The sequence below is a fragment of the Castor canadensis genome, chromosome 2 (assembly GCF_047511655.1).
Source record: "Castor canadensis chromosome 2, mCasCan1.hap1v2, whole genome shotgun sequence".
NCBI classification, from domain to species: domain Eukaryota; kingdom Metazoa; phylum Chordata; class Mammalia; order Rodentia; family Castoridae; genus Castor; species Castor canadensis.
In genome coordinates this window covers 55,324,834-55,347,800 of record NC_133387.1, presented here as the reverse complement: position 1 = coordinate 55,347,800, position 22,967 = coordinate 55,324,834, and the positions used below count along the sequence as shown (strand labels likewise).

Genomic DNA, 22,967 nt, shown 5'->3' with positions numbered 1-22,967 from the left:
CTGCACTTTGGTAGAATACATACTCTTAAATTTTTGTCATGGGTTAGAGTAAGTATGTACTTTTAAGACTAACTTGAAACTTAACTCATTACAGATCCCATACTCCAACATCATCAGGAAGAATCAAATATCATTGGATCATCTTTGGGCAGTCCTGTTTCTGAAGACTCAAAGGATGTTGAGGATTTGGTGAACTGCCATTAGGTAATTCTTAGAAACAGTTCAAACAAAGGAGCCACACTGTTAAATTACAGTATCTCCAAAGAAATAGGAGCAACTCCCAAGAGGCTTAATTTACCATTCTTCTAGCCTTTACATAGTTACAGTGCTTAAGCTGTGCACATTGTTGCTGCTGTGACTTTTTACCTTCTTTTATCATCTGAGGTCCAGTTCTATGGCAGTGCATAGTTGAAGGGAATATGGGGGATTTTAACTACATGGATCCCTGTGTTTAGTGTTATTTGTCAGGAACGAGTTTCATTCACTTTGGCTCTGAGAAGTTTTTAAATCACCAAACTTAACTCTGTGGTTTACAAGCAGTAATATTCATCTCTACAGATTAAACATAGCACTCGATCCAGTCTCAAGTAGGCCTGGTTATATTTCTTATCAGCATGGTCTAGAGCTTATCAGTGACCTTCAAAAGATTTAAATAGCATTAGCTTGAGATTTGACCAGCATACAAATACAGGAAACCTACATGACTGTGTGGCAGTTAATTGTGGTTAACTCACTGTTGGCAGAGGGGAGCTGATTTAAGCAGGGTAAAAGAGAAGCATTAAGAGTCAAGAAAATTCACTACACGTTTTTTTTTTTTAATTATTATTATTACTTTTAAAGGGAATATGGATAAAAGTAGTAACAAAACCCGACAGTAACTAAGCAGTTTTGCAGTTTTCACCCCCTCATGAGAAACCAGTCATTAGTTTACAGTTAGGCACTTTGACATAAAATTAAACAGGGGAAGAGGTAACTTTACCTGAATCTAATGCCATGGCTATTTATTACATGTTTTGCTATATAAATTCTCCAGAAAATAGTTGAGGGGGGTATTAGAGTATGTCATTCACTTAGTGCATTACCTGGTAGGGGCACAATATAACTTCTCCCTTTCAGGCAATTTTAAAAACAAAATTTGCTTGTGTAACAAGGAAACAAATCAAGAGTCATTCCTAAGGGGTAAGCCAAAACCAGCCTCTAGGGCTTTAATGAATATGATCCCTATAGAAAAGTCAAAAAAAAAAAAAAAAAACTTGTATAAATTATTTTATTTATTACTGTAATTAGATCTTCATAATCAAAGTTGTCTTTTCACTGTCTGTTTTGTTAACGTGAAATTGTAGTTATGAACAAAAGTTGGTTGCCTAGGGAACAATAATTGTATATTCAGTTTAACAGAAATAAAAGAATATTTGTCTTAAAATGCAAGATTTTGAGCCATGCAATTGTAAAAAAATTTTTAATTTCAAAAGTGAAAATTACTTGTGCTATTTGAGGGTTGGAATGTTTTAAGTGCAATATTAGCTCCTTAAAAAAAAAGTAAATGTTTCCTTTGCAAAAGGGAATTTAGATTTATAATTAACATGAAAATCATGTACCAGACTTCTGTAGAAGATTCTTCAGCATACTTTTTCCAAGAGTTATTCGCTGTCCTAATGTATAGTTTTGAAGAGTCCTGGTAAAAGTCTTTTCTCCTCGGCAGCCTCACCTTCCCACATCATGGAAGTACAGGTTCGCACATATACATAACATGATGATAGAAAATATGATATAGTAAATTAGATTTCTAAATTTCGGTTCTAAGTCTCCTTGTCGATACCAGTAGATCTAAAAGAAGAATTAAATGAAAATTTAAGTAATAGCCACTGGGCCAACTGTTAAGATTTAAAATACAACCAATTTCATTTTCAGTATTTATTTCTCTAAATGAGGTAGTCATGAGATTCATGTTAATCTACATTCCTGAGACCAATGCAGCCAGAATTTAATTCTTATCATTTATAATTCAAGTAGTACTGCCAAGTTTCCACATCCCAAGGTCAGTTTTCATTAAAATTTGTATAGTACACCAGTCATCTGGCAAGCTATACAAGAACAGGTATTTTCAATATATTTGAGTAAATGTATGAACCTTACAGGTACTACTAGAAGTTGGGGACAACTTTTAAATTCACATAATTCATTTGGATTGGCAATATAGAGCTTACGTAATACATATATTTAGATTAAATTATCTCATTGTTGGTCACTCAGGCTTCAGGCCAGGTGTGTACAGGAAGGATCCCAAAGTAGGATAGGTCAGGTAAGGGCAGTAGAACCAGCTCTATTTTAACTCAGATAAATAAATTACTATTAAGATTTGGGCCCTATGTGAGTCACAATCGTGTTTCATGGTTTACTGTTTTCATTCTGCTTCAGCCAATTATTGAACTAATACACGCTGAGGAGCCACCACCATCTTGTTTCTTTACATAAAACAGTGTATGTGTAGTAAAATCAAACATTGTTTATGACAAGGATACAACAGCCCCCAGGAAATATGATAATGGCCTCCATTTGGAGAGTAAGCACAAAGATTAACATAGACTAACTTTGTAATTCTGAGTAAATCCAGTGTGCTATCTCTTCCCAGAAGAACATTTCTCCAAGCCTTTTGGGGCCTATCCTTGAGTCAGAATAAGTACAATAAATTGTAATCAACCAATTTTTTTTTTCTTTTAGACATCAAGGGAACAGAATTTCCCTTTAGGGTTACGACTTAAGGATTTAGGAGAAAAAGTAACATGGGTTTTAAAAAATAATATCCAATTAATGATTAAGAATTCTGACAAGGGGTTGGCATTTAAGATACCATTTTATATAGACCCAGGAATGGGAATCACAGGATCTCAAGAACAATATTCCATTTAAATTCTAAATAGTACTCACAAGTATGCAGGCAGTAATACTACTCAAAGAGATGCAGACAGCAAAAAATATATTCAGCGGTTTGGGAGGTAGTTGAGGGAAAACAAAAGCACTGATCAGCGTTACCTATATAGAGAGAAATTATGTAAAACCTTAGAGGTAATTCCAAGACTTAGTTACACTGAATGTAGGCACATTATAAAATTATATTCACCAGCTTTGTTTTCTAAAATTTCAGTGTTTTATGAAATATGTGTAAATATGTTTGTTTTGTCTTTTAATACTTTCTCCTTTTCTAACTTTTCCATCACTTTTAAAGGGAGACAAAACATCAATGAAAGTAGCTGATCTGAACCTCTTCATTAACAAAGATTATAAATCATTTATATTCCATTCCCAAAATTAATGACTATACTGGAAAAAGTTCTAAGGATCTTGTCATTCTCAATATTTCTACCACAACTGAATATAATCAGAGCTGGGCTTGCTTAATTGTATGGAAAATACTGAAGAATAGGTTTCTAATATCCATCTCCATTTCTACTATAAATACAGCATCATATCCATTAATTCTTTTTATTAACCAGACTATTCTTAATAAACTTAATGAAAGTGTGTGCCAGACCAATGTCATTACCAGATATGGAAATTACAACTTTTTATTGTGATAGCACCCAGCTGTATTTATACAGAATGAAAAAATACCATACTATACATAGCCCAAATCTTTTTAAACTCAAACAAAAGGCAAACTAACAGTATAAACAGAAATGGGAGTTAGCAAAGGAATTAATGACATTTTTGGGCATGACAGATGCTTCACATATTCAATTGGGGTGTTAGGAGATGAAAATCAAAGCTACTTCAGTTGCCAATTGCAGTTTTGTGGTAATAAAATTTAAACATTAATTTGACTATGGAGCATTTCATATGCTCTTTCATCAGCCCTTTTGAAGTTGGCTTGTATTTTTCTTTTTTTGTTGAGAATTAATGGAACAATAAAACAAATATTCAAAACTTTGGTTAACAGCCTGAGTATAGTACAAAATAAAGATACTTACTAGAATCAATAAGGATGTTAAGCTGCCAACAACTAAATTGATGATTCGGTCCTGAAAAAGAAAAGAGTTTGTGTATGTAACTTAGATTCTTTCTGCTTTCAGAATGGTAAGATGCTAGCCATTGGGAGGGTTTTGAATGAAGAAACCAAGATTCTACCCTTTTCTGAGCTTAACACATATATCTGCCAGACAAGGCAAAGTGTACTGGTGGTTAAGAGTAGAAAAGGTAGGTAGGGAAAATGCAGCCAACTAGAAATTTCTTCAAGGAGAAGGACACTTAAACTAGACTCTCAAAAGAGTCTAGAGACTAGACTAAACTAGACTCTTTAAGACTAGAGAGGACAGAATTGGGAAAGAAGACTTGCAATGCAAAGCTGGAACATTTGCCTAAGTGCATAGTGTGAAGGAAGGATGCTGGGCCAGCCAAGCCAGAGCCTTGGTGAAAATTACCAGGTACCAGACTGAGGAGTTTAGGACTGTATTAATGACATACTTTGTGTCCTTGTCTAGTCTAAAAGTAGATGGTGCTTTTAGAAGGGACCACAGATTGCTATAGCTGTAAACAATCACAAAGACCATCAACCTAGTCCAGTAACTTACCACTTTATTTAACAGCAAAAGATGTCAACATATAAGGTAGAAGTAGAATTACCTGACTGAATGGAGAGCCTAAGGTCCTCCCCATTCAGTTTTCTTGTGACTTTGATCCCCAACCAACTCCACAGTGTCTGAAAAACACAGTGTCTGATCCAGTCTTAATTTTACAAGCCACAGTAAATTTAGACATAATGTGCTTAAGTTATTTGCTAAAAAGCCTTACAGCACAGTTTAAAAGCAACTCTGAAACCAGGAATTCCCAAGATTAAAGTAAAAGGTTGACAAGTTATTTACAAAAAAGAAGATGAATTTGATCAAAGTACATTATATGCAGGTATGGAAATATCACAATAAAACCCCTTTTTACAATTCATATTACTAATAAAAAAGCATTATAAAGGAAAAAAGTTCCTGTTGTTAAAGTAAAAAAAAGTTATTTATGAAACTACAGAATAAGGGTTTAAGACTTGAATAGGAAACACTGAAAATACCAAGTAATTTTACTTCTGAGAAGTCAAAACTGAGTGTAACAACAATTTTTTGAGGGGGTGGGGATAAAATCCAGAGCCTTGTGCTCTGCTAGACAAGCACTCTACCACTGAGCTACCAACTCTTGAGTCAGTAGACTTTAAAGAAGAGAGCTGTATATGTATGGAACGTGAGCAGCCTATAAACAAAACCTCAGAGGTGGGAAGGGCACAGGAAATATCACAGTGACAAACTGAACCTTCATTTTCAAGTTGTATGCTTTTCAAGATAAGAATACATAGAGGTTAACAGTCCATTAGGCAAAGCTAGGGAGGGAAGAGTATATAGTAAAACCAAGGGTGTGCTTGCATAACCAAGGACAAACCACAATTCTCCAGATCAAGGCCATTGCAATTCAGAGGTTTTAGGATAAAGGAAACCGAACTCCAGCCACACCCTCATTAGATTTAGAGGACTCATCAGATCTGAAAAACATAGCACGTAGGACTCTGAAATTAGCAAAACTGGTTAAGGAAAAGATGCAGGAACAATTCACCAGTCACTGTTAACTTATTCCCATCAGGACAAATCAAGGTGCATTTAACATAAAATGAACATAAAGATAAAAATCCATAGGAGCTCCATTACTTCTGCCTTATGAAAAAGGTTCAGTAACACTCTTCTGGTCTATTCTCAGAAGCAAAAATATACACTCTCATCCCTATGAGCTCCAGGGATTTGCAAACGTTTACCTCATAAGAGCACATCCACCAATGGAAGTAAGGGAAGAGGTTCAGGTGAGAAGTAGTCAAGGAGATAAATCACTAATTTTAAGTGTCACAGCAACATGTCTGCCAGGATCAAAGCAAAGGGAAAAAACAATGGTAAGGAATAGTAACTGTTCCCTAGAACTTTCACATACTTTCTCTCCTTAAAAATCTTGTGATGAAATAGTAACAAGACTGTTTTATGGATGGCAAAATAAGATGAGTTCCTGAGATCTTCTCCAAAGTCTCATACACCAATAAGTGATGGAAACAAGATTCAATGTCAGGCCTGCTTTCCCCCAACAGAAAAAAATGCTATTTATATTTCTTGCTGGAGGAGCAACCTACAAGCTTTAGACAAAGATGTTAAGTGGCAGATGGCATCTCAAAAAGCCTATTAGTAAAACAGCCTATTAGCTGATTAAGAGTGAAGATTTCCCTATATAAATTTTTTTTCATAACTAGTTTTATTCATTCTGGTGTAGATATAGGTAAACTTTCATAAATACTTGTCTGCCTGCCTCCTGACAGTCACTGAACAGAATTCCAAATCATCTTCATGAGTTATCAGTCATTTTATTACGATACAGTAGTGGTTCCCTCTGGGGCTCCCAAGATGAACTATTTAGCATATTGAAGGCCTTGTTGGCTTTAGGTCTGTTGTTGTTGCTGTTGATATAACCATAAGTCCAAGTCGAAGAAATGACAATGTTGTCTTCTAAACTCCAAGTGTGATCTGTGGACCACAACACGGGCCTCACTGAGAGCCTGTTAGAAATACAGAATATTGGGCCTTGCCCTAGACCTAGTGAATCATAATCTTCATTTTAACAAGAATATTAAAGAAACATTGTTTTAAAGTTTAGAGTCTTAGTAAACCTTTTTGAGAATTCAAATACTATGGCAGAGGCCCTTCCCTGATCCAGAAATTATTTTTCAGAGTTCAGGAAGTTCTTCTAGCTCCCAGTCTCCAAATAAGATAATAAAGAATAATGCAACAACTAGTTGGCTAATTTGGATTTGAAAGGACAGTTTGGGGACTAATTGTACTCCAAATCAAAGCTAGACTACATGGAAAAAAGTGCTGCATTTAAACACTGCTATTTATGACATAAATTGAAACTTGGGGCACTTCTATAGCCAGCATCTGTTAACTATTTTAAATTACTCAGAACTAGCTCTCTTTTTCCCAGTTTTATTTTTACCCTAATTCCACCTACCAAAACTGTTCCCCCCTGCCCACATTTTAAACCTTATACTGTTGCTTATTTTAACTCCCTGAGCAAGCTGGACAGGATCAAAATCAGCATGAATTCTTACCTACTGGAAAAAAGGTTTGGAATTTAGAATATTCTTCCCAAAGCCAAAATATCCAGCAACAGGTTTAGATAACCTTAATTCATACTGATATACACATGAATGTAAAAATACACAATATTCATATGTGTACATGTACATATAATTCTGAGAGGGAGATTATATATCTATATATTTACATCATAAGTCATTCATCTAAACATCACTGTTTCAGATGCAAAGTCACAATGAATAAAACTATCTCCACTCTCCAGTTTAGAGAAGGGCACTAAGTCGGGGAAAGACTACCAGAGAACGTCAAACCTGAAGGAAGTCCAACAGATGCACTGTAAAGAGATTTATTTGACTGAGCCCACAGAAATCACATCTTTGTCTTCCTCTAAAATGAGGAACAAGAGAAAGACATATGTAAATAGTTCATAGTTTGGGGTGGCAGAAAGTTACCCTGTAAAGCAAATAAGGAATAAATTATCTCCATTTACCATTGGGTAGCTAGGTTCAAGTGAGACCCACTGACTTACCCAGGATCACACCTAATTCCAAAGGTCTAAGAGTATTTCACACTAACACATTTAGACCCTGAGATTCTGGTCTCAGGAGACCAAGGTTCTTAATCCCATTCTGCCACTGGCTAGCAAGATAGTGCTAAATGATACCTGGTCCCTTCCAATTCTAGAATTGGGTTAGAGTACAAAGTCTAGTTCCTTGGTGATGGAAAGACCAGAAAGCCCCTAATTTTGCCTGATTAGTCATTATCCAGCTCCTTGTCCCAATATAGAGAACGCCAAATCCATTTCAGAAACTAAAGAAGTAATGATGGTTCTGACAGGAAATTGGCAGTATCTTCCCAAAAAACCAAAGGTCAACAGCTGTATCAGCTCTCAGGAAACACCCTGGTTCTATAGTTTAGAATGATAACTAGTACTTTGCTTAACCTTCCATTTTCCATGGCAATCAGTTTGTATTTTGCCTACTTCCAAAATGGATATGAAGGGCTTATGCTAAATATAATAAAACCCTAACCAGTTTAAACAACAATAAAAAGACAAAGGTAAAATTCCTAAAGGAATTTGGATGAAAAGGTCTCAAAGAATTTACAACAAAAAAATTTGTTTAAGGAAACATTCCTGTTTAAACTCAAATTGGGTATAGTAGTCCTCCCAATCTGGTTTTGTATTCTGTGATTTCAATTACCTGTGGTCATTAATAGTCCAGAAATATTAAATAGTAAATTCCAAAAATAATTCCTAAGTTTACAATTCCATGCTACTCTTAAATAGCATTATGAATTCCCCTGCTGTTCAGCTCCTTCCTTCCCAGGACATGAATCACCCCTTGGTCTAGCATATCCACACTGAATATGCTACATTCCCTTTAGTTATTTAGTAGCCATCTGTGTTGTCAGATCAACTGCTGCAGTACTGCAGTTTGTATTCAAATATTGAACTTCTGTTCAAGTAATCCTTATCTTTCTTACTTAATGATCCCCAAGCATAGGAGTAGTGAGGCTGGTAGTCAGATGTGCCAAAAAGAGAAGCCATAAAGTGCTTCCTTAAAGTAAAAATGAATGCTCTCAACTTAAAAAAAAAAATGTATGCTGAGGTTGTTAAAATCTACAGTAAAAATGAATCTACTGTGAAATGGAGACGAAAAGAGTAATCTGGGCTAGTTTTGCTTTTGCACATCAAAAGGCAAAAGTTACAGCCACAATGCATGGTAAGTACTTAGTTAAGATGTAATAGGCATTAAACACAGGATTCAGTACTATCCATGATTTGAAGCATCTATGGATAAAAGGGGATCCTGTATTAAGATTCCTGTCAGCCTAGTGGGAAGTAAAACGGTTATTTCTCACTGGTGAAAGTAAGCATTAAATGTAGGATTCAGTACTATCCATGATTTAAAGCATCTGTGGGTAAAGGGGGATCCTGTACTAAGATTCCTGTCAGCCTAGTGGGAAGTACAATAGGGTTTAGTTCTCACTGATGAAAGTAAACATTTTGGATCATAGATGAGGCAAACTTCTGGCTCTACAAAGAATTTTCTGCTTAAGTCTGTTTCATATAGTCGTTTCTTATGTTGGTTCATAGGAAAAGCTAATGATGTAATGTTACAGTTAGCAAAAGAGTAAGCTGTACTTTGGGAGGTGGAATGGCTGAAATGCCACTCCAATTTCACCACTCATCCTTCAAAAGCTCAACTCAAACTTCATTCCTACTATAAATCCTTCCTGGAAACATTCCTGGGAACCTGCCCTCAAGAGGTGAGATACCTCCACCTCAGTGCCCCCAGAGATCACTACACCCAGACTTTATACTTACTACATCAAAACTAAGTGCCTGTGTTCTCCACTAACTAAGGCAGTGGGGGCAGATGGTTTACCTGTTTTTCTTCAGCATGGCACACTGGTGTCTCTCTATGAATGGTGGTCAAACAGGAGACTCATCAAGCTGAAGTGACCAACAGCATTTTCCTTTGAATGCCTCTCAACAATAGAGGGTACTCACCACTCACCTGGGGCCTGACCTGTCAGAAGATGTGGTCTCACTGCTGCAGAATAGGCATGCAGCAGCACAGCAGAAGCTCTGGCCTGATTCTGCAACCCAAGAGGCCAGCCATGCTTTTGCCAGCCACAGAGGCCAACACCCTTTTGAGTGCTTCCTGGACTAGGCTCTGCTGATTCCAAGGAAATAACAATAGTAAACCTTGGAACTCACCAGGGTCCAGGTTTTCCTAGCCTAAATACAAGGCCATTTACTTTCTGCTAGAGCAGGACAAAGCAGTAAATTCTAAGGCATCATAGCTTGCTGCTCCTGCTGAGGGATTCATCCTTCAGCAATGCTCCTGAACACTACCAGGGGAAATAATATAAAGCAAAGAAATCTGCAGGAATTAAAAAAAAATCTAGACAATGCCACAAAGATATTCCAAACTCTTGAGGAAGTGGGTAGGGAAAGATTGAGAACTCCATTTTTGGTGTTACTTACCTTTCTGTGTGGCTCCATAGAAGTCCTCAGAGAGCCTAGCAGATAGCCCTACAGACCCACATCCCTCCCAGGTGTTCTCAGTCCTATCCAGGTCAGTTTTCCCATCCACATTTGCAATTGTCTTCATCCATCTTACCCCTGAAACAAACCTGTTAAAAGGTGAGCAAATTGTATCATAGAGTACTCAGAGCTCTCCCATACTTTGGCAGAGATACTGCACATCTCTGAATGTCTCCCCCTACAATCCATGGCCCTGTGTTCTCATCCTGGGCTCACTGATCCAGACTGTCTGGGCATTCCCTGTCCCAACCCAGCCTCAGATAGCAATTTCAGTAATATCCTTATTTTTTAAATGTATATCCCAGGGCAATCTTGTGCCAACCTCTCTTCCTCTTTTCAGTTACCTAAATTATTTTAGCACCTTTTTTGCCAAATCCATCTTCCTCCAAACTTCTACCCTTTCCACTCTTCTACTGTCCCTGAACCTGGCCTTTACCCATATCCATTGACTAGAACATCTCCAGTCTGTTACATCAAAGCTCTCCCTACCAATCTCTTGACCATGAGGTTGGCAGTTTCAGCGATGCACAGAAGACTCCTTTGTGGATGTGTTCATCTGTTCTGATGATTTTGTTAGGAATACCCAACCCTCAGGCCCCCAGCCATGTCTGGGCACTGGCACTAAGCCTCACTTTAAGCCCTTTTAAAGTATCCTAACTATAAATGCCAGTTTACTCATCTGTCTCCTCTAAGTTGCACAGGCAAGATGGGTAAGGACCACTCCTTTCTTGTTCACTCTCAGATTTTGGACTGCTATATAGCTGAAGTCCAGCCCAATGCTGCACTTTCTAGCTTTGCACCCTGGCACCAGCCCATACTCACCCAAAAGTAGAAGCATGCCACTACCCAGACTGGAAATAACCTCCTCCTCATTTACAAAAGTGTCACTGTATCCCTCTGCCAACCACAATGCTTAAACGCCATATAATCAAATACTGAAAGAACAAACTAACTGGGTTTACTACAAGTCATGCTTTCTATCCTCAGTGGGGCCTTCACTATAGTTCACTGACCTCACTTTGAGTGGATTGCCTCTATCCTCTCCCCAGGTTCCCAGTCCCACTCCTAAAGCCTTTACCTCAGTAGACATACCCACAAAACAAGATGTCAAGAGGGAGAAGAAGCCCCCCTTTCCCAGTCTCCATTCCTTCCAGCCTAAAAAGGACCCAAAGGTGACCTACTTCACCAATCCTGCACCCATTCCCTCAGTCATTCCAATATTTCAATTCTTTCCTCTGTTGAATCTCATTCTCCTGGGAGGCCATTGTGGCCCAAAACCCTGAAGTCCCTCCAACATCAGAAAAGCTTTCCATCTATCATACTTCTCACTTTCTACTCTTTCTATTGGCTAAATGGTAGAAAAAAAGTAAAACAGATAGATGAAAGATGACCAGGATGGATATGAAAGAAGGGGGAGTGGGCTATTTTTAAAAGGGAAAGCAAGGAATTTCTTCTAGGGGGCATGAAATTTGAACTGAACCATTGTAAGAAAAAAATATACATGCAACGACTAGGGGAAAGGTATTGTAGACAAGCCAGTGTGTGTAGCAAATGCAAAGGCCCTGAAGCAGGAATGAGCTTAGTGAATTGCACTATGTTTGAACAACAGTGATCCCTCAAACTTCAAGGTGAAACGTGATCCCCAATGCATTTAAGAGGTATGGCCTTTGGGAAGTGAATGGGATTAGCACTCACATAAAAAGTAAAAGGAAGCACACTCTTCCACATTCCACCTTGTAAGGACAGGGCCTTCATTCCTCCACTCCAGAGGACTGGCAACAAGGAGCTACTTTGGAAGCAGCTACCCAGTCACCAGTCCTCCTGCTGGCACCTTGATCTCGGACTTCCCAGCCTCTAAAACTGTAAAAGTAAATTTCTGTTCTTTATAATTTACCCAGTATGTGATATTTCAGCACAAATGTACTGAAACAAATTAAAAGAACAAAAAAGGCTGGTGTGACTGAAGCTTAATGAGTAATGGAGAGAGAACAAGGATTTGTTTAATACCATTTTGTCTTCCCTGAAGTACATGTGCTCCATGAGAAAAGATATGCTACCCAGCACCTGGCACATTTCCTGGTTGGTAGTATAAACTTGATTAGTTATTAAGTAAAAGAATATATACATGCACACTCAACAACCTACAACATCCAGAAGAAAACCCAAACCTCATTACAGCAGCCAAGGTACTTAATCTAGTCCAGCCTGTCCTAAGAACATGTCAAGTTTTAGGCTCTAATTACCAAGGAATACTCAGAGTCCCTGAAGATTTCCTGTACTTTCCTGCTGCTGCCCCTTTGACTTGTCACCTCCTGCTTCTAGATCCAAGACATAGAAGTTCTCTGACCTGATGCCTCAGTAAAACTACTACTTTCCCCATGCTCACTGGCACACTGCTTTCCTGTGAAAGGGCTCAATTCCACAGTATATTCAGTACTTACCCTCCCTCTCCCATGCATTCTTCAGGTCTCTCAAGACTGATTCTTTTGTGAGAGAAAAAGAAGTAAGGCAATGATAGGTGCTAAGCCCAAAGGGCCCTACTTCCTAGTATTGTTCACCTAAAGTGAGAGAGGCAAACCACTGAGCCACATCCTACAGAGTTTTGCCTTCAAAGTTTTTCATTTCCCAAACTTAAGGATCCTGATACTATAAATAAAAGGTCACTTCTCAGAAATGACTTCATTTTTCTTCTTCCAAATCACAGAGGAAAACATCATGTCATAAAAGCTCTAGAAATGGCCAAATGAGAAGCCTAAGGGGCAGCCCTCCAAGAATAAATACCTTAAGAGGACATGAAGCATGAGAGACTTGTTTTGGGCCTGGCTGAAGCAAGATACTTCATGACCTGTCCATGGGTTTAATTTGGTTTCCCCAGAGCTGTATGGCTCTGCCTAAACAGGAGCTTCCCCTTACAATGTCATCACGGACAACCAGAGGGGCAATACCCACATGGGTAGAAAGTGAGACATCTAACTCTAGGGCACAGTGCACTCTACCCCATTAGTACAACTGTCCTGTTACTTCCAAAAGAAACACTGAATGAATTTTGAACAGTGCCAGGACAGAGAATGCATAAGAAAGGGTTTTTGAGAATCCAGGCACACTCACTCTATACAACACCAACTTTTCCCTCATTTCTATCTAGACAAAGTTAATTCATGTATATTTGTTGATTTATTTTTCCTTTCTTCACAAATTCACATTTTGAATCATCTCCCACTTGTATTTTTGTACATTAATCCTACTAGATTCTCCTCAGATACATGCACCTGAAATATATTCACAGAAGCACCATTTATGGAAATCAAATCACAGTAAAATGAGAAAAAACCTAGTCCACATGCTCAAGGGAGAAAATGACCCCTAGAGTTGGTACCTGCAGGAAGCACTCAAATGATACACCCCAAGCTTTAGAATAGGAAGCAGAGCACAAAGAGTGTGAGGTAAGGGCCTGACAGACTGAAAGACTGAACTTAGACTTACTCTTCTACCATGAACCTGCCTGTGGCAGTCACTTTTTAAAAGTTAACTAACTTTTAAGTCTTTGTTTTCCACTTGTATATAATGGTCTAACATTCAGGGTCACTGTAAGGATTAAAAGATAAAACATAAAGTCCCTACAATAAGCTATAATTGACTGAATGATAAGTGACAGCTAATATGGTATTAGTTTTATTCTACCATGTCTAATGAGAGATTAGGCTCTTCAGAATTTAGTGGGAGCTGAGCTGAACCCATGTCCTAGCCCAAATTTTAGAGCAGGGAGAATTTTTTTTCTTTTTTTCTTTTTTTTATTTTATTATTCATATGTGCATACAAGGCTTGAGTCATTTCCCCCCCTGCCCCCACCCCCTCCCTTACCATCCACCCCTAAGCCTCCCTCTCCCCCCCCACCCCCTCGATACCTGGCAGAAACTATTTTGCCCTTATCTCTAATTTTGTTGAAGAGAGTATAAGCAATAATAGGAAGGAACAAGGGTTTTTGCTGGTTGAGATAAGGATAGCTATTGATTTCCTGTGCATGTGTGTTACCTTCTAGGTTAATTCTTCTCAAACTAACCTTTTCTCTAGTTCCTGGTCCCTTTCTCCTATTGGCCTCAGTTGCTTTTAAGGTATCTGCTTTAGTTTCTCTGTGTTAAGGGCAACAAATGCTAGCTAATTTTTTAGGTGTCTTACCTATCCTCACACCTCCCTTGTGTGCTCTCGCTTTTATCATGTGCTCAAAGTCCAATCCCCTTGTTGTGTTTGCCCTTGATCTAATGTCCACATATGAGGGAGAACATATGATTTTTGGTCTTTTGGGCCAGGCTAACCTCACTCAGAATGATGTTCTCCAATTCCATCCATTTACCAGTGAATGATAACATTTCGTTCTTCTTCATGGCTGCATAAAATTCCATTGTGTATAGATACCACATTTTCTTAACCAGTTTGTCAGTGGTGGGGCATCTTGGCTGTTTCCATAACTTGGCTATTGTGAATAGTGCCGCAATAAACATGGGTGTGCAGGTGCCTCTGGAGTAACCTGTGTCACAGTCTTTTGGGTATATCCCCAAGAGTGGTATTGCTGGATCAAATGGTAGATCAATGTTTAGCTTTTTAAGTAGCCTCCAAATTTTTTCCAGAGTGGTTGTACTAGTTTACATTCCCACCAACAGTGTAAGAGGGTTCCTTTTTCCCCGCATCCTCGCCAACACCTATTGGTGGTGTTGCAATGATGGCTATTCTAACAGGGATGAGGTGGAATCTAGTGTGGTTTTAATTTGCAATTCCTTTATTGCTAGAGATGGTGAGCATTTTTTCATGTGTTTTTTGGCCATTTGAATTTCTTCTTTTGAGAAAGTTCTGTCTAGTTCACTTGCCCATTTCTTTATTGGTTCATTAGTTTTGGGAGAATTTAATTTTTTAAGTTCCCTATATATTCTGGTTACCAGCCCTTTGTCTGATGTGTAGCTGGCAAATATTTTCTCCCACTCTGTGGGTGTTCTCTTCAGTTTAGAGACCATTTCTTTTGATGAACAGAAGCTTTTTAGTTTTAGGTCCCATTTATCTATGCTATCTCTTAGTTGTGCTGCTGGGGTTTCACTGAGAAAGTTCTTACCTATACCTACTAACTCCAGAGTATTTCCTACTCTTTCCTGTATCAACTTTAGAGTTTGTGGTCTGATATTAAGATACTTGATCCATTTTGAGTTAATATTGGTATAGGGTGATATACATGGATCTAGTTTCAATTTTTTGCAGACTGCTAACCAGTTTTCCCAGCAGTTTTTGTTGAAGAGGCTGCTATTTCTCCATCGTATATTTTTAGCTCCTTTGTCAAAGACAAGTTGGTTATAGTTGTGTGGCTTCATATCTGGGTCCTCTATTCTGTGCCACTGGTCTTCATGTCTGTTTTTGTGCCAGTACCATGCTGTTTTTATTGTTATTGCTTTGTAATATAGTTTGAAGTCAGGTATCATGATGCCTCCAGCATTGTTCTTTTCACTGAGTATTGCCTTGGCTATTCGTGGCCACTTGTGTTTCCATATAAATTTCATGGTAGATTTTTCAATCTCTTTAATGAATGTCATTGGAATTTTTATGGGAATTGCATTAAACATGTAGATTACTTTTGGGAGTATAGACATTTTTACTATGTTGATTCTACCAATCCATGAGCATGGGAGATCTCTCCACTTTCTATAGTCTTCCTCAATCTCTTTCTTCAGAAGTGTATAGTTTTCCTTGTAGAGGTCTTTCACATCTTTTGTTAGGTTTACACCTAGGTATTTGATTTTTTTTTGAGGCTATTGTAAATGGAATTGTTTTCATACATTTTTTAAATGCATTCTGTCACTCCAGTGGGGACACTCAGATATGTCAACAAACATATCTGTGGAAACTCAGAAAACATAGTTATTATATCTGTACATTGCCTATCAACTGACTATATCAACTGAAAAAATTGACTCAATTTAGTAGAACCAGTAAATTACTACAAACCGGCAAAAATAAAATCTTTACAGAGGAAAACTCGGTAGACCATCAGCTTCTGAAAGGTCATGCCTTGGTTTAAGGATTTTTGGTTTTTTGTTTGTTCATTTTGTTTTTTTAAATACACTATTATATTATTCGTCCATTCACTACTGGCCTCTTTGCTGTGTGTGTGTGTGTGTGTGTGTGTGTGTGTGTGTGTGTCTCTCTCTCTCTCTCTCTCTCTCACAGCAGGAAAAGAGACGATGATGACTAATTACATGAAAGTTTGAAAGACCACTCTGTTTAGATAGCTAGCATACCCCAGGTTTCTGAACACTAGCCTCTGCCTTCTGTTGCTTCAGGATGTCCCAAAAAATGCAAGTTATTTTTTGGTGATGCTGAATTTTCCCTTCATTTAATATACATAAAAAGCACAAAGAGGACAAAGCACTGTGCCCCTAATGTTAAAGAGACTACAGGAATGAGGAAACTGACTCCTACCCTCAAGGAGCAGATGCTAGTCAGAAGCCAAATCAACTCAAGTCCCTCACAGCATATGGAGTAAATGCCATAGCACCTCCTGACTTCCCGGCTTGCAGGAGGGAAGTGTGGATGGATGCTGGGCTGAAGGAAGGTTCCAAAGTGAGGAATTAGACTGATTGAACAGGGTTCTGGTGTTTGGGGAAAAGGCTGCATTATAGAAAGGATGAGAGCATTTGCATAAAGCAGGGAGGCAGCGAAAGCAAATGGGTCAGTGGAGAGGTGCCAGCTTGGATGGGCTTGCACAGAGCAAGGATAAGACCAGTAGATCCCAGCACTCCCTCTACCCAGTCTACTCCAGAACTTTCCAAATATGCCAATGCCTGAGACCCACCCCAGGGTCTCAGTCCACTGGATTTGGGTGGGGGAAAGAAAACTACATAGAGTAAGAAGGAAAAAGTCATGGCATGTTTGTCCTCAATTGTATCTTTAGCACAAGAAACTAAAAGTGGGTCTGCTAGCTGGATGAGAGGAAAGAAGACAACAGTTTCCAGGCCTGTTTAATGACCATAAAAGAAGTGATTTATCCTCTAAGAATGGTGGGGGAGGAAGGAGGTGACAGTTTGGTCCCATCATTCATGCTTACTCTAATCTTACCCCATTCCGAGATCAAACTGTTTGACTAGGTCTGTGCCTCATGAAAAGACCTGGTACTTTACCATCTGTGTTTGTTTCCTTATTTATTAGGGGAAAGGGATGAAGAAAGGGATTTTGCCTTACCCACAGATCTGAGCCTCGAGGTCCACCAACTTGGCCTTCCACAGAGGCCATCTCCCCCATGCTGTCTGCTGGAGAGTTCAGGGGATGTGTCTTCTCACCTCACGGTCACTCATTTTTCACACATCACAGCCAAGCATGAATGATGGGACTAGAACTGTCACCCCCTTCTTAGAGGATAAATTACTTTTATGGTTAGTGAACATCACTAGAACAGGCTAGTATAGAGAATGGTTTTTATTACGTACTACCAAGGGGAGCACTGGTCCTTTCCCATTTGCACTTGCTATGGAAAATAGCTTTGCTTTCTTCTACTGAGACTATCCAGTGTTGCCCTAAAACAAACTTAAAGGCAGCTAAAACACAAGAGCAGGTATTAGTTCACACTAGAGAGGATGGAGGAGCAGAGAAAGAAGATTCTGAGACTCACATCTTCCCAAAAGCATTTTATAGAAACTTGTCTCCAAATGCTCCTTCAGCAAGAGCTAAGAATTATGCTAGGGCTAAAAAGACCACACCACCAAAATACATGAGAGGTACTATTTATCTAACATGGCCAAGTAGCTCCAGGGGAAAATATCATGTTAAAGTTTCTGAAAATCATACAGTAAAGAAAAATGGTTCACAAACATAACTGTAGAACCACTGGCTTTAGAACTGCACTGTCCAAATGGTGGCACTACCCATATGAGCACATGAAATGTACCTAATCCAAACTGAAATGGGCTATAAGTAAAATACGCACTGAATAAAGGTTAGTACAAAAAAAAAAGTTTAAAAAATCTCAATTTTTTTATATTGATATGTTGAAATGATGAACTTGTAAAGTAAAAATATTAAAATTAATTTTACCTGTCTTTACCCTTTTTAATAGGACAAGAAATTCTAAATTTTGCATATGTGACCCACGTATTTCTACTGAATAGTCTTCTTTAGAAAATACTCAACAACATGGGCTTAAAAACCTCAAATACTTGTTACTGATCTCTATCATATTTTTATTTTTATTTATTTATTACCTAAAAGAGATGTACTATAGCACAGAACTTAGGAAGGGTTTAAAGTGCAAGAGAAAAAAAAGGCATCTAAAGTTGGCCATAGTGGCACAGACCTGTAATCTCAGCACTTGGAAAGTGGAGGCAGAAGGATTGCAGGTTTGAGAACAGCCTGGGCTACATAGGGAGTTCCTGGCCAGGCTGAGCTAAATAGCAAAGATTCTGTTTCAAAACAACAACAAAGAAGCATCCAGGCTGGACATTCTGACCAGGACTGATAATAATGTATGATTCCAAAGCTATCGAGGAATGAAGAATATGTTTCTTACAAAAGATGAACACTTTTCCTTTTTGTCAATAACCCCTTAGCTATTTATGTAACAATAGAGAACTGTTTTACTTTGCTTTTCACTCCAACATTTGATCTATAAAGCTATTCCTAAAGATCATGTGGAAGACTGACCAAATTTGTAGCTTCAGTAACTGAACTATGTGTACCCCGAACAGCCAGGACAGAACTTCCTCAGGGCCTTGCCCAACAGGGTGTTGCTCAAGGTCCACTGGGTAATATCTGTATTGTTTTACAGCAGATTCTAGTATCTTTCACTCACCATATGACTTGGAACAAACCACTTCACCCCTATGTCCTATGAAACAGCAATAGGTTTGTGAATGTCTATAGCACTTTGAGAAACATTAATTATGATTACTCCACTATTCAACTCACAAAAGGGAATTGGTAAAATATTATCAGGGAACTAGCTGTGTAAAGAACAAGTAACCTTTGGAAGTTGTACTTCCTTAGTTGTACAATAGGAATAAAAATATCCATCTTGCAAAGGAATTTGATGATCAAACAAGGGAAAGTTGAATGCCCAGTGCGTTGCCTAGCTCTGAGGAGACCACAAACTTTACTCCAGACTTCTCTGATCTTTGGACTTCAGTCCCCTTTGCCTTAAAGTTAGGGATAGCACCTAAAATTAAGAGGCTATATACTGTCAGTTTTTATAAAGCAAGTAAGATTGCTAAAAACTCAGAAAAATCTGTCAGACTATAACAGGAAGTGGACTTCCCCTTTCTAGATGTTCTTCCATAGACAGTAATTCACTATTATGAAGTTTCCCCTTTAAAATGGCTATTACATTGTTTCCTGGCATCTGAAAGACAGCAAGCTGAGGACACCCACATACAAGGGCCAGTGATAGGCTTCTCAGCATCCCCAAGAATCCCCTGCTTTAGCAGTTCCCAGCCTCTGTGGGAATGGCTGGACCACAATGTGGCTACTCCTTTCATTAATGAGCCACCATTCCTGTGCCCTTCCCATCTCAGGCCCTCAGATATCTTCATTTGCTATAAATAAAGACAGGTGCTTCTCCTCCTTCAGATTTGGCATCTCAATTTATTAGAAGTATGTATTTTCTCCCACCCTCTGGCCAAGGGTCCCTTTTTCCATTCTGTGGAATTTCTCTATACCAGTGATCCTCAAGATAGCTTCACAGAACAAGCTAAGGGAACAACTGTGAGAAATCTGGAATTACTTATTATTATTCTTTCGCTTGAGTAGCCAAATCTACTATAATTCTGCCCTAAAGTTGCCTAAGTAATGCAGAGGCTGTATACACTTGAACTAAATACACAATAAACAGAGATGTATTTGGAACACTAAAGTTCTTGGATGGGTTTCAAACAGATGATGGGCAGCAGGAAACTTTTAGGCACTGGGCGTTTCAGCTCTAACTGTTCAGAAAACATCAGTACCTCTCAGTGTCTATTTATTTGTTGGGGCTTTTGTTTGGTGGTTTTTTGGGATGAGATCTCATTATGCTTCCCAGGTTGGTCTTGAATTCCTGAGCTCAAGTAATCCTACCACCTCAGTCTCCTGAGTCCTGGGATAACACGCATGTACTACGGCACCCATCTTGAGTGTCTACATAAATCAACAAGTCCATAACCAAGTCGTGCCTTTTTATTAAAGAGTCTATGGCGTGAAAAGAGAGCAGATGTCTGAATCACCCAGAGTCCCAATCGTGTGCCAAAGTATGTAGAGAGTGGCTACTGAACCTGCTTTTGGGACAGCTGGGCAAACTTGCCATCTGAAAGCTACTAGTTTCTTCTTTGTTCCCCCACCATGCCAGCTCTGTGCTAACTGGGATATAGAGGGAGCATATGACCCAACCACATCCCACTTGCTTATGTTATCTCCCACACTTAACTGGATTCCTTGAATCCCCAGGATCAAGTGAATAACTAAAGCTCAATGCTGTCTGCAGAAATAGGAACATGTACTGGACTAGATCTCGTAAGTGCTGTGCTCTGGAACTATGAAAAGCCAAGAGATGAACAAGGGGCAGCTTTCTGGATCTTAGGCTGAAAACATTTTATTAAAACACTTCAAGATAAAGCAAAATCCACATGAGGTTTTAAAAAAAAAAAAATACGGTGGCAGCTTCCAAATTCAGGGCTGTGCTCCTGACTGCCAAGTATACAAGTTCCCTGTCCTTTATGCTAGAGAGCCCTTGCCAAAGCCAAGAAACCCAAGAAGCCCTGGACTCTCTCTGTGCCTTAACTTCTAAGAGGCTAAAGGCACTTTATCAGGGGTCACCAATACCATTTACAGGTGGAAAAAACAACCAATCTAATCTTGCCCAAACTACTGGAAAAGTTAATGCTGAGTGCAGGAAAAAGCTCTCACCAGTTGTTGGTCCGGGACATTACATAATCAAGCTTTTTAAAGGTGATATACTTTTAAGAGTCTGGAATAATGCACTGTAGTTTGTTTGGGCCCAGGGACCCTTTGATCACTTCCTGGAATGGAGGTCTTCATCAAAAACTCCCTCGTTTAACACCTCTCTGGAGGGTTTTTCCGGGCCTCGCAGTGAACTAACTCTTGAGGGCTCTCCTAAAAGCACTCGGAAGCAGGAGAGGTGTGCTTTTGGCTCAGGTGATGGAGGTGAGGTTCTACAGCCACATCAGTCCCACTCCAGAAAAGGATTTCCAACACACAGCCAGGAACTTTCTGAACTTTTCTCCTCCCCAACCTTCAAAGCTCTTAGGCCAACCTTGTCTGAAAGCAGGCGACCAAGTGGCAGGGTAAACAACCAGAGGGGGAGCGGGTTGCAGAAACAGCTTTTTCCACCTCCAAGTGCCTCCAGGGGCCTTAGAACAGCCGGGGAGGGCGGAAAGACAGACGGACAGGCAGACAGACACGCACCCACTCCTGGGCCTGGGACCAAAGTCCTCACTCACCTTAGCTGACGTCTCCCCGAACAGAGGTCTATTGTCCAGGCCACTTGTGCCGTAGGTCCTGGCAGTAAAATCCTCCATTTTGGGGCTTCCTGGCTCGTCCCAAGTCACTCAAAAGCGAGCAGGCATTTGCACCCGGAGTCTCGGGGCTCTCATGGCGCTTGCATGGCCGCGGGCCCTGGCGCTCGGGGAAGTCCCGTGGAGGCGGAGCTGGGCGCTCAGTCCCGGGGGACGCGGCCTCGCAGCACGAGCCCCGCAGTCCCCCTCATCTTGAGAAGCTGCGGCGGGAAGTGAAAGGAAACAAACCGCGCTGGGCCGACTCTCCGCGGGGCTCCCCCGGGGTAGCTCGCACTTCCCCAAATCTCAGCCTGCGCGCTCGCGCCCTCCCCACCCCCACGGCTCTTCAGTTTCCAAATCTCCCCCCGACCCCCGCCCTCCAGGGAGCTCGGAGACCTGCGTGCTCACAGGGAAGAGAGTTTTCCTGGGACAGCGTCAGCGTCCGGTAGGACCCCTCTCCCGGGCCGCTACACCCCCTCGATCCCCGCGCGCCAGGAGGAAAAAGTGAAGTTACCGCGCGAAGCCAGCGTCCCCCGCACACCTGTCCCGCAGCGAGGAGGATCGGGCCGCGCCGCCCCACCTCACACCAAACCTCCCGCAGCGAACCCGGGGCGTCCCGCCCGGCCACCCGCCCCGTGCGCGCAGGCCAAACCTCGGCCCCCCGAGCCGCCCCACGCTGGGTTGTCCGGGGTCCACACTCCGCGGAGATCCCGCTCGGGACGGGCGCCAACCGTGGGGAAGGAGGAGCCCCTCGGCCTGGCGTGGGCGCACGCGCGGGCCGGCGCGGAGCTGCGCTGCGCTGCGCTGCGGAGCCCCTCGTTGCTCCCCTGGTCGGGACCCGCGGCCACTGTCGCAAACCCTCCGGGCCCGCCCAGGCCGCGTCACCACCCAGGCGGCCAATCCCGCAGGCAGAGGCGCCGCATTGGCTGCGGAGCTTCATTTCTAGCGGGGCCGGTTAATTCTTCATGGGGCGACAGCGGGCCTCTGGCTGACACGTTTCAGCCCCCTAGTCATTAGCATCTGCGCGATCCTCGTGGGCTTGGAGGACAACTTGGCATTTGGATGGAAACATCTTTGAAACAAGGCGCCTGCTTGAACCATGCGGTCTTTGCATGACTAGGACACTGAGAGTCATTGGCAATGTTGGTTTAGAATGTGTGCCTTGGTTTAGTCTGTGTTGTGAATGCTAGGTTCTTTACAGAAACAGGCGGTAATAGTGCTAGGTGTTTCTTTGATTTAATCTCTCATTCTGCCAGTGAGGGTGCTGACTAAGGGTGTTTGCTGCCATAGAGC

At 40.6% G+C, this 22,967-nt stretch overlaps 2 protein-coding genes across 9 annotated transcripts in view; one reads left to right on the top strand and one right to left on the bottom strand.

The window, feature by feature from the left end:
- Nucleotides 1-1,423, top strand: part of Dmtf1 (cyclin D binding myb like transcription factor 1) — a 40,975-nt gene extending 39,552 nt beyond the window's left edge. For all 7 annotated transcript variants that reach the window (XM_074064853.1, XM_074064852.1, XM_020162818.2 and 4 more), the window contains one exon: nucleotides 95-1,423. In XM_074064853.1, coding sequence (XP_073920954.1) covers nucleotides 95-204 — 110 coding nt within the window. In that variant the 3' untranslated portion in view covers nucleotides 205-1,423. The remainder of the gene's footprint in view (nucleotides 1-94) is intronic.
- Tmem243 (transmembrane protein 243) lies at nucleotides 795-22,533 on the bottom strand. 2 transcript variants are annotated; one of them, XM_020162822.2, is made up of 5 exons: nucleotides 22,327-22,533; nucleotides 21,621-21,895; nucleotides 3,969-4,019; nucleotides 2,929-3,033; nucleotides 795-1,827 (listed from the first exon to the last, which is right to left on the bottom strand). In XM_020162822.2, exons 2-5 carry the CDS (start codon nucleotides 21,696-21,698, stop codon nucleotides 1,705-1,707), a joined length of 357 nt encoding a protein of 118 aa, XP_020018411.1. In that variant the 5' UTR covers nucleotides 21,699-21,895; nucleotides 22,327-22,533; the 3' UTR covers nucleotides 795-1,704. The 2 variants fall into 2 exon arrangements, with proteins under 2 accessions (XP_020018411.1, XP_073920955.1); XM_074064854.1 differs by lacking the exon at nucleotides 22,327-22,533 and adding an exon at nucleotides 22,071-22,255.
- Nucleotides 22,534-22,967: the final 434 nt, after the last annotated feature.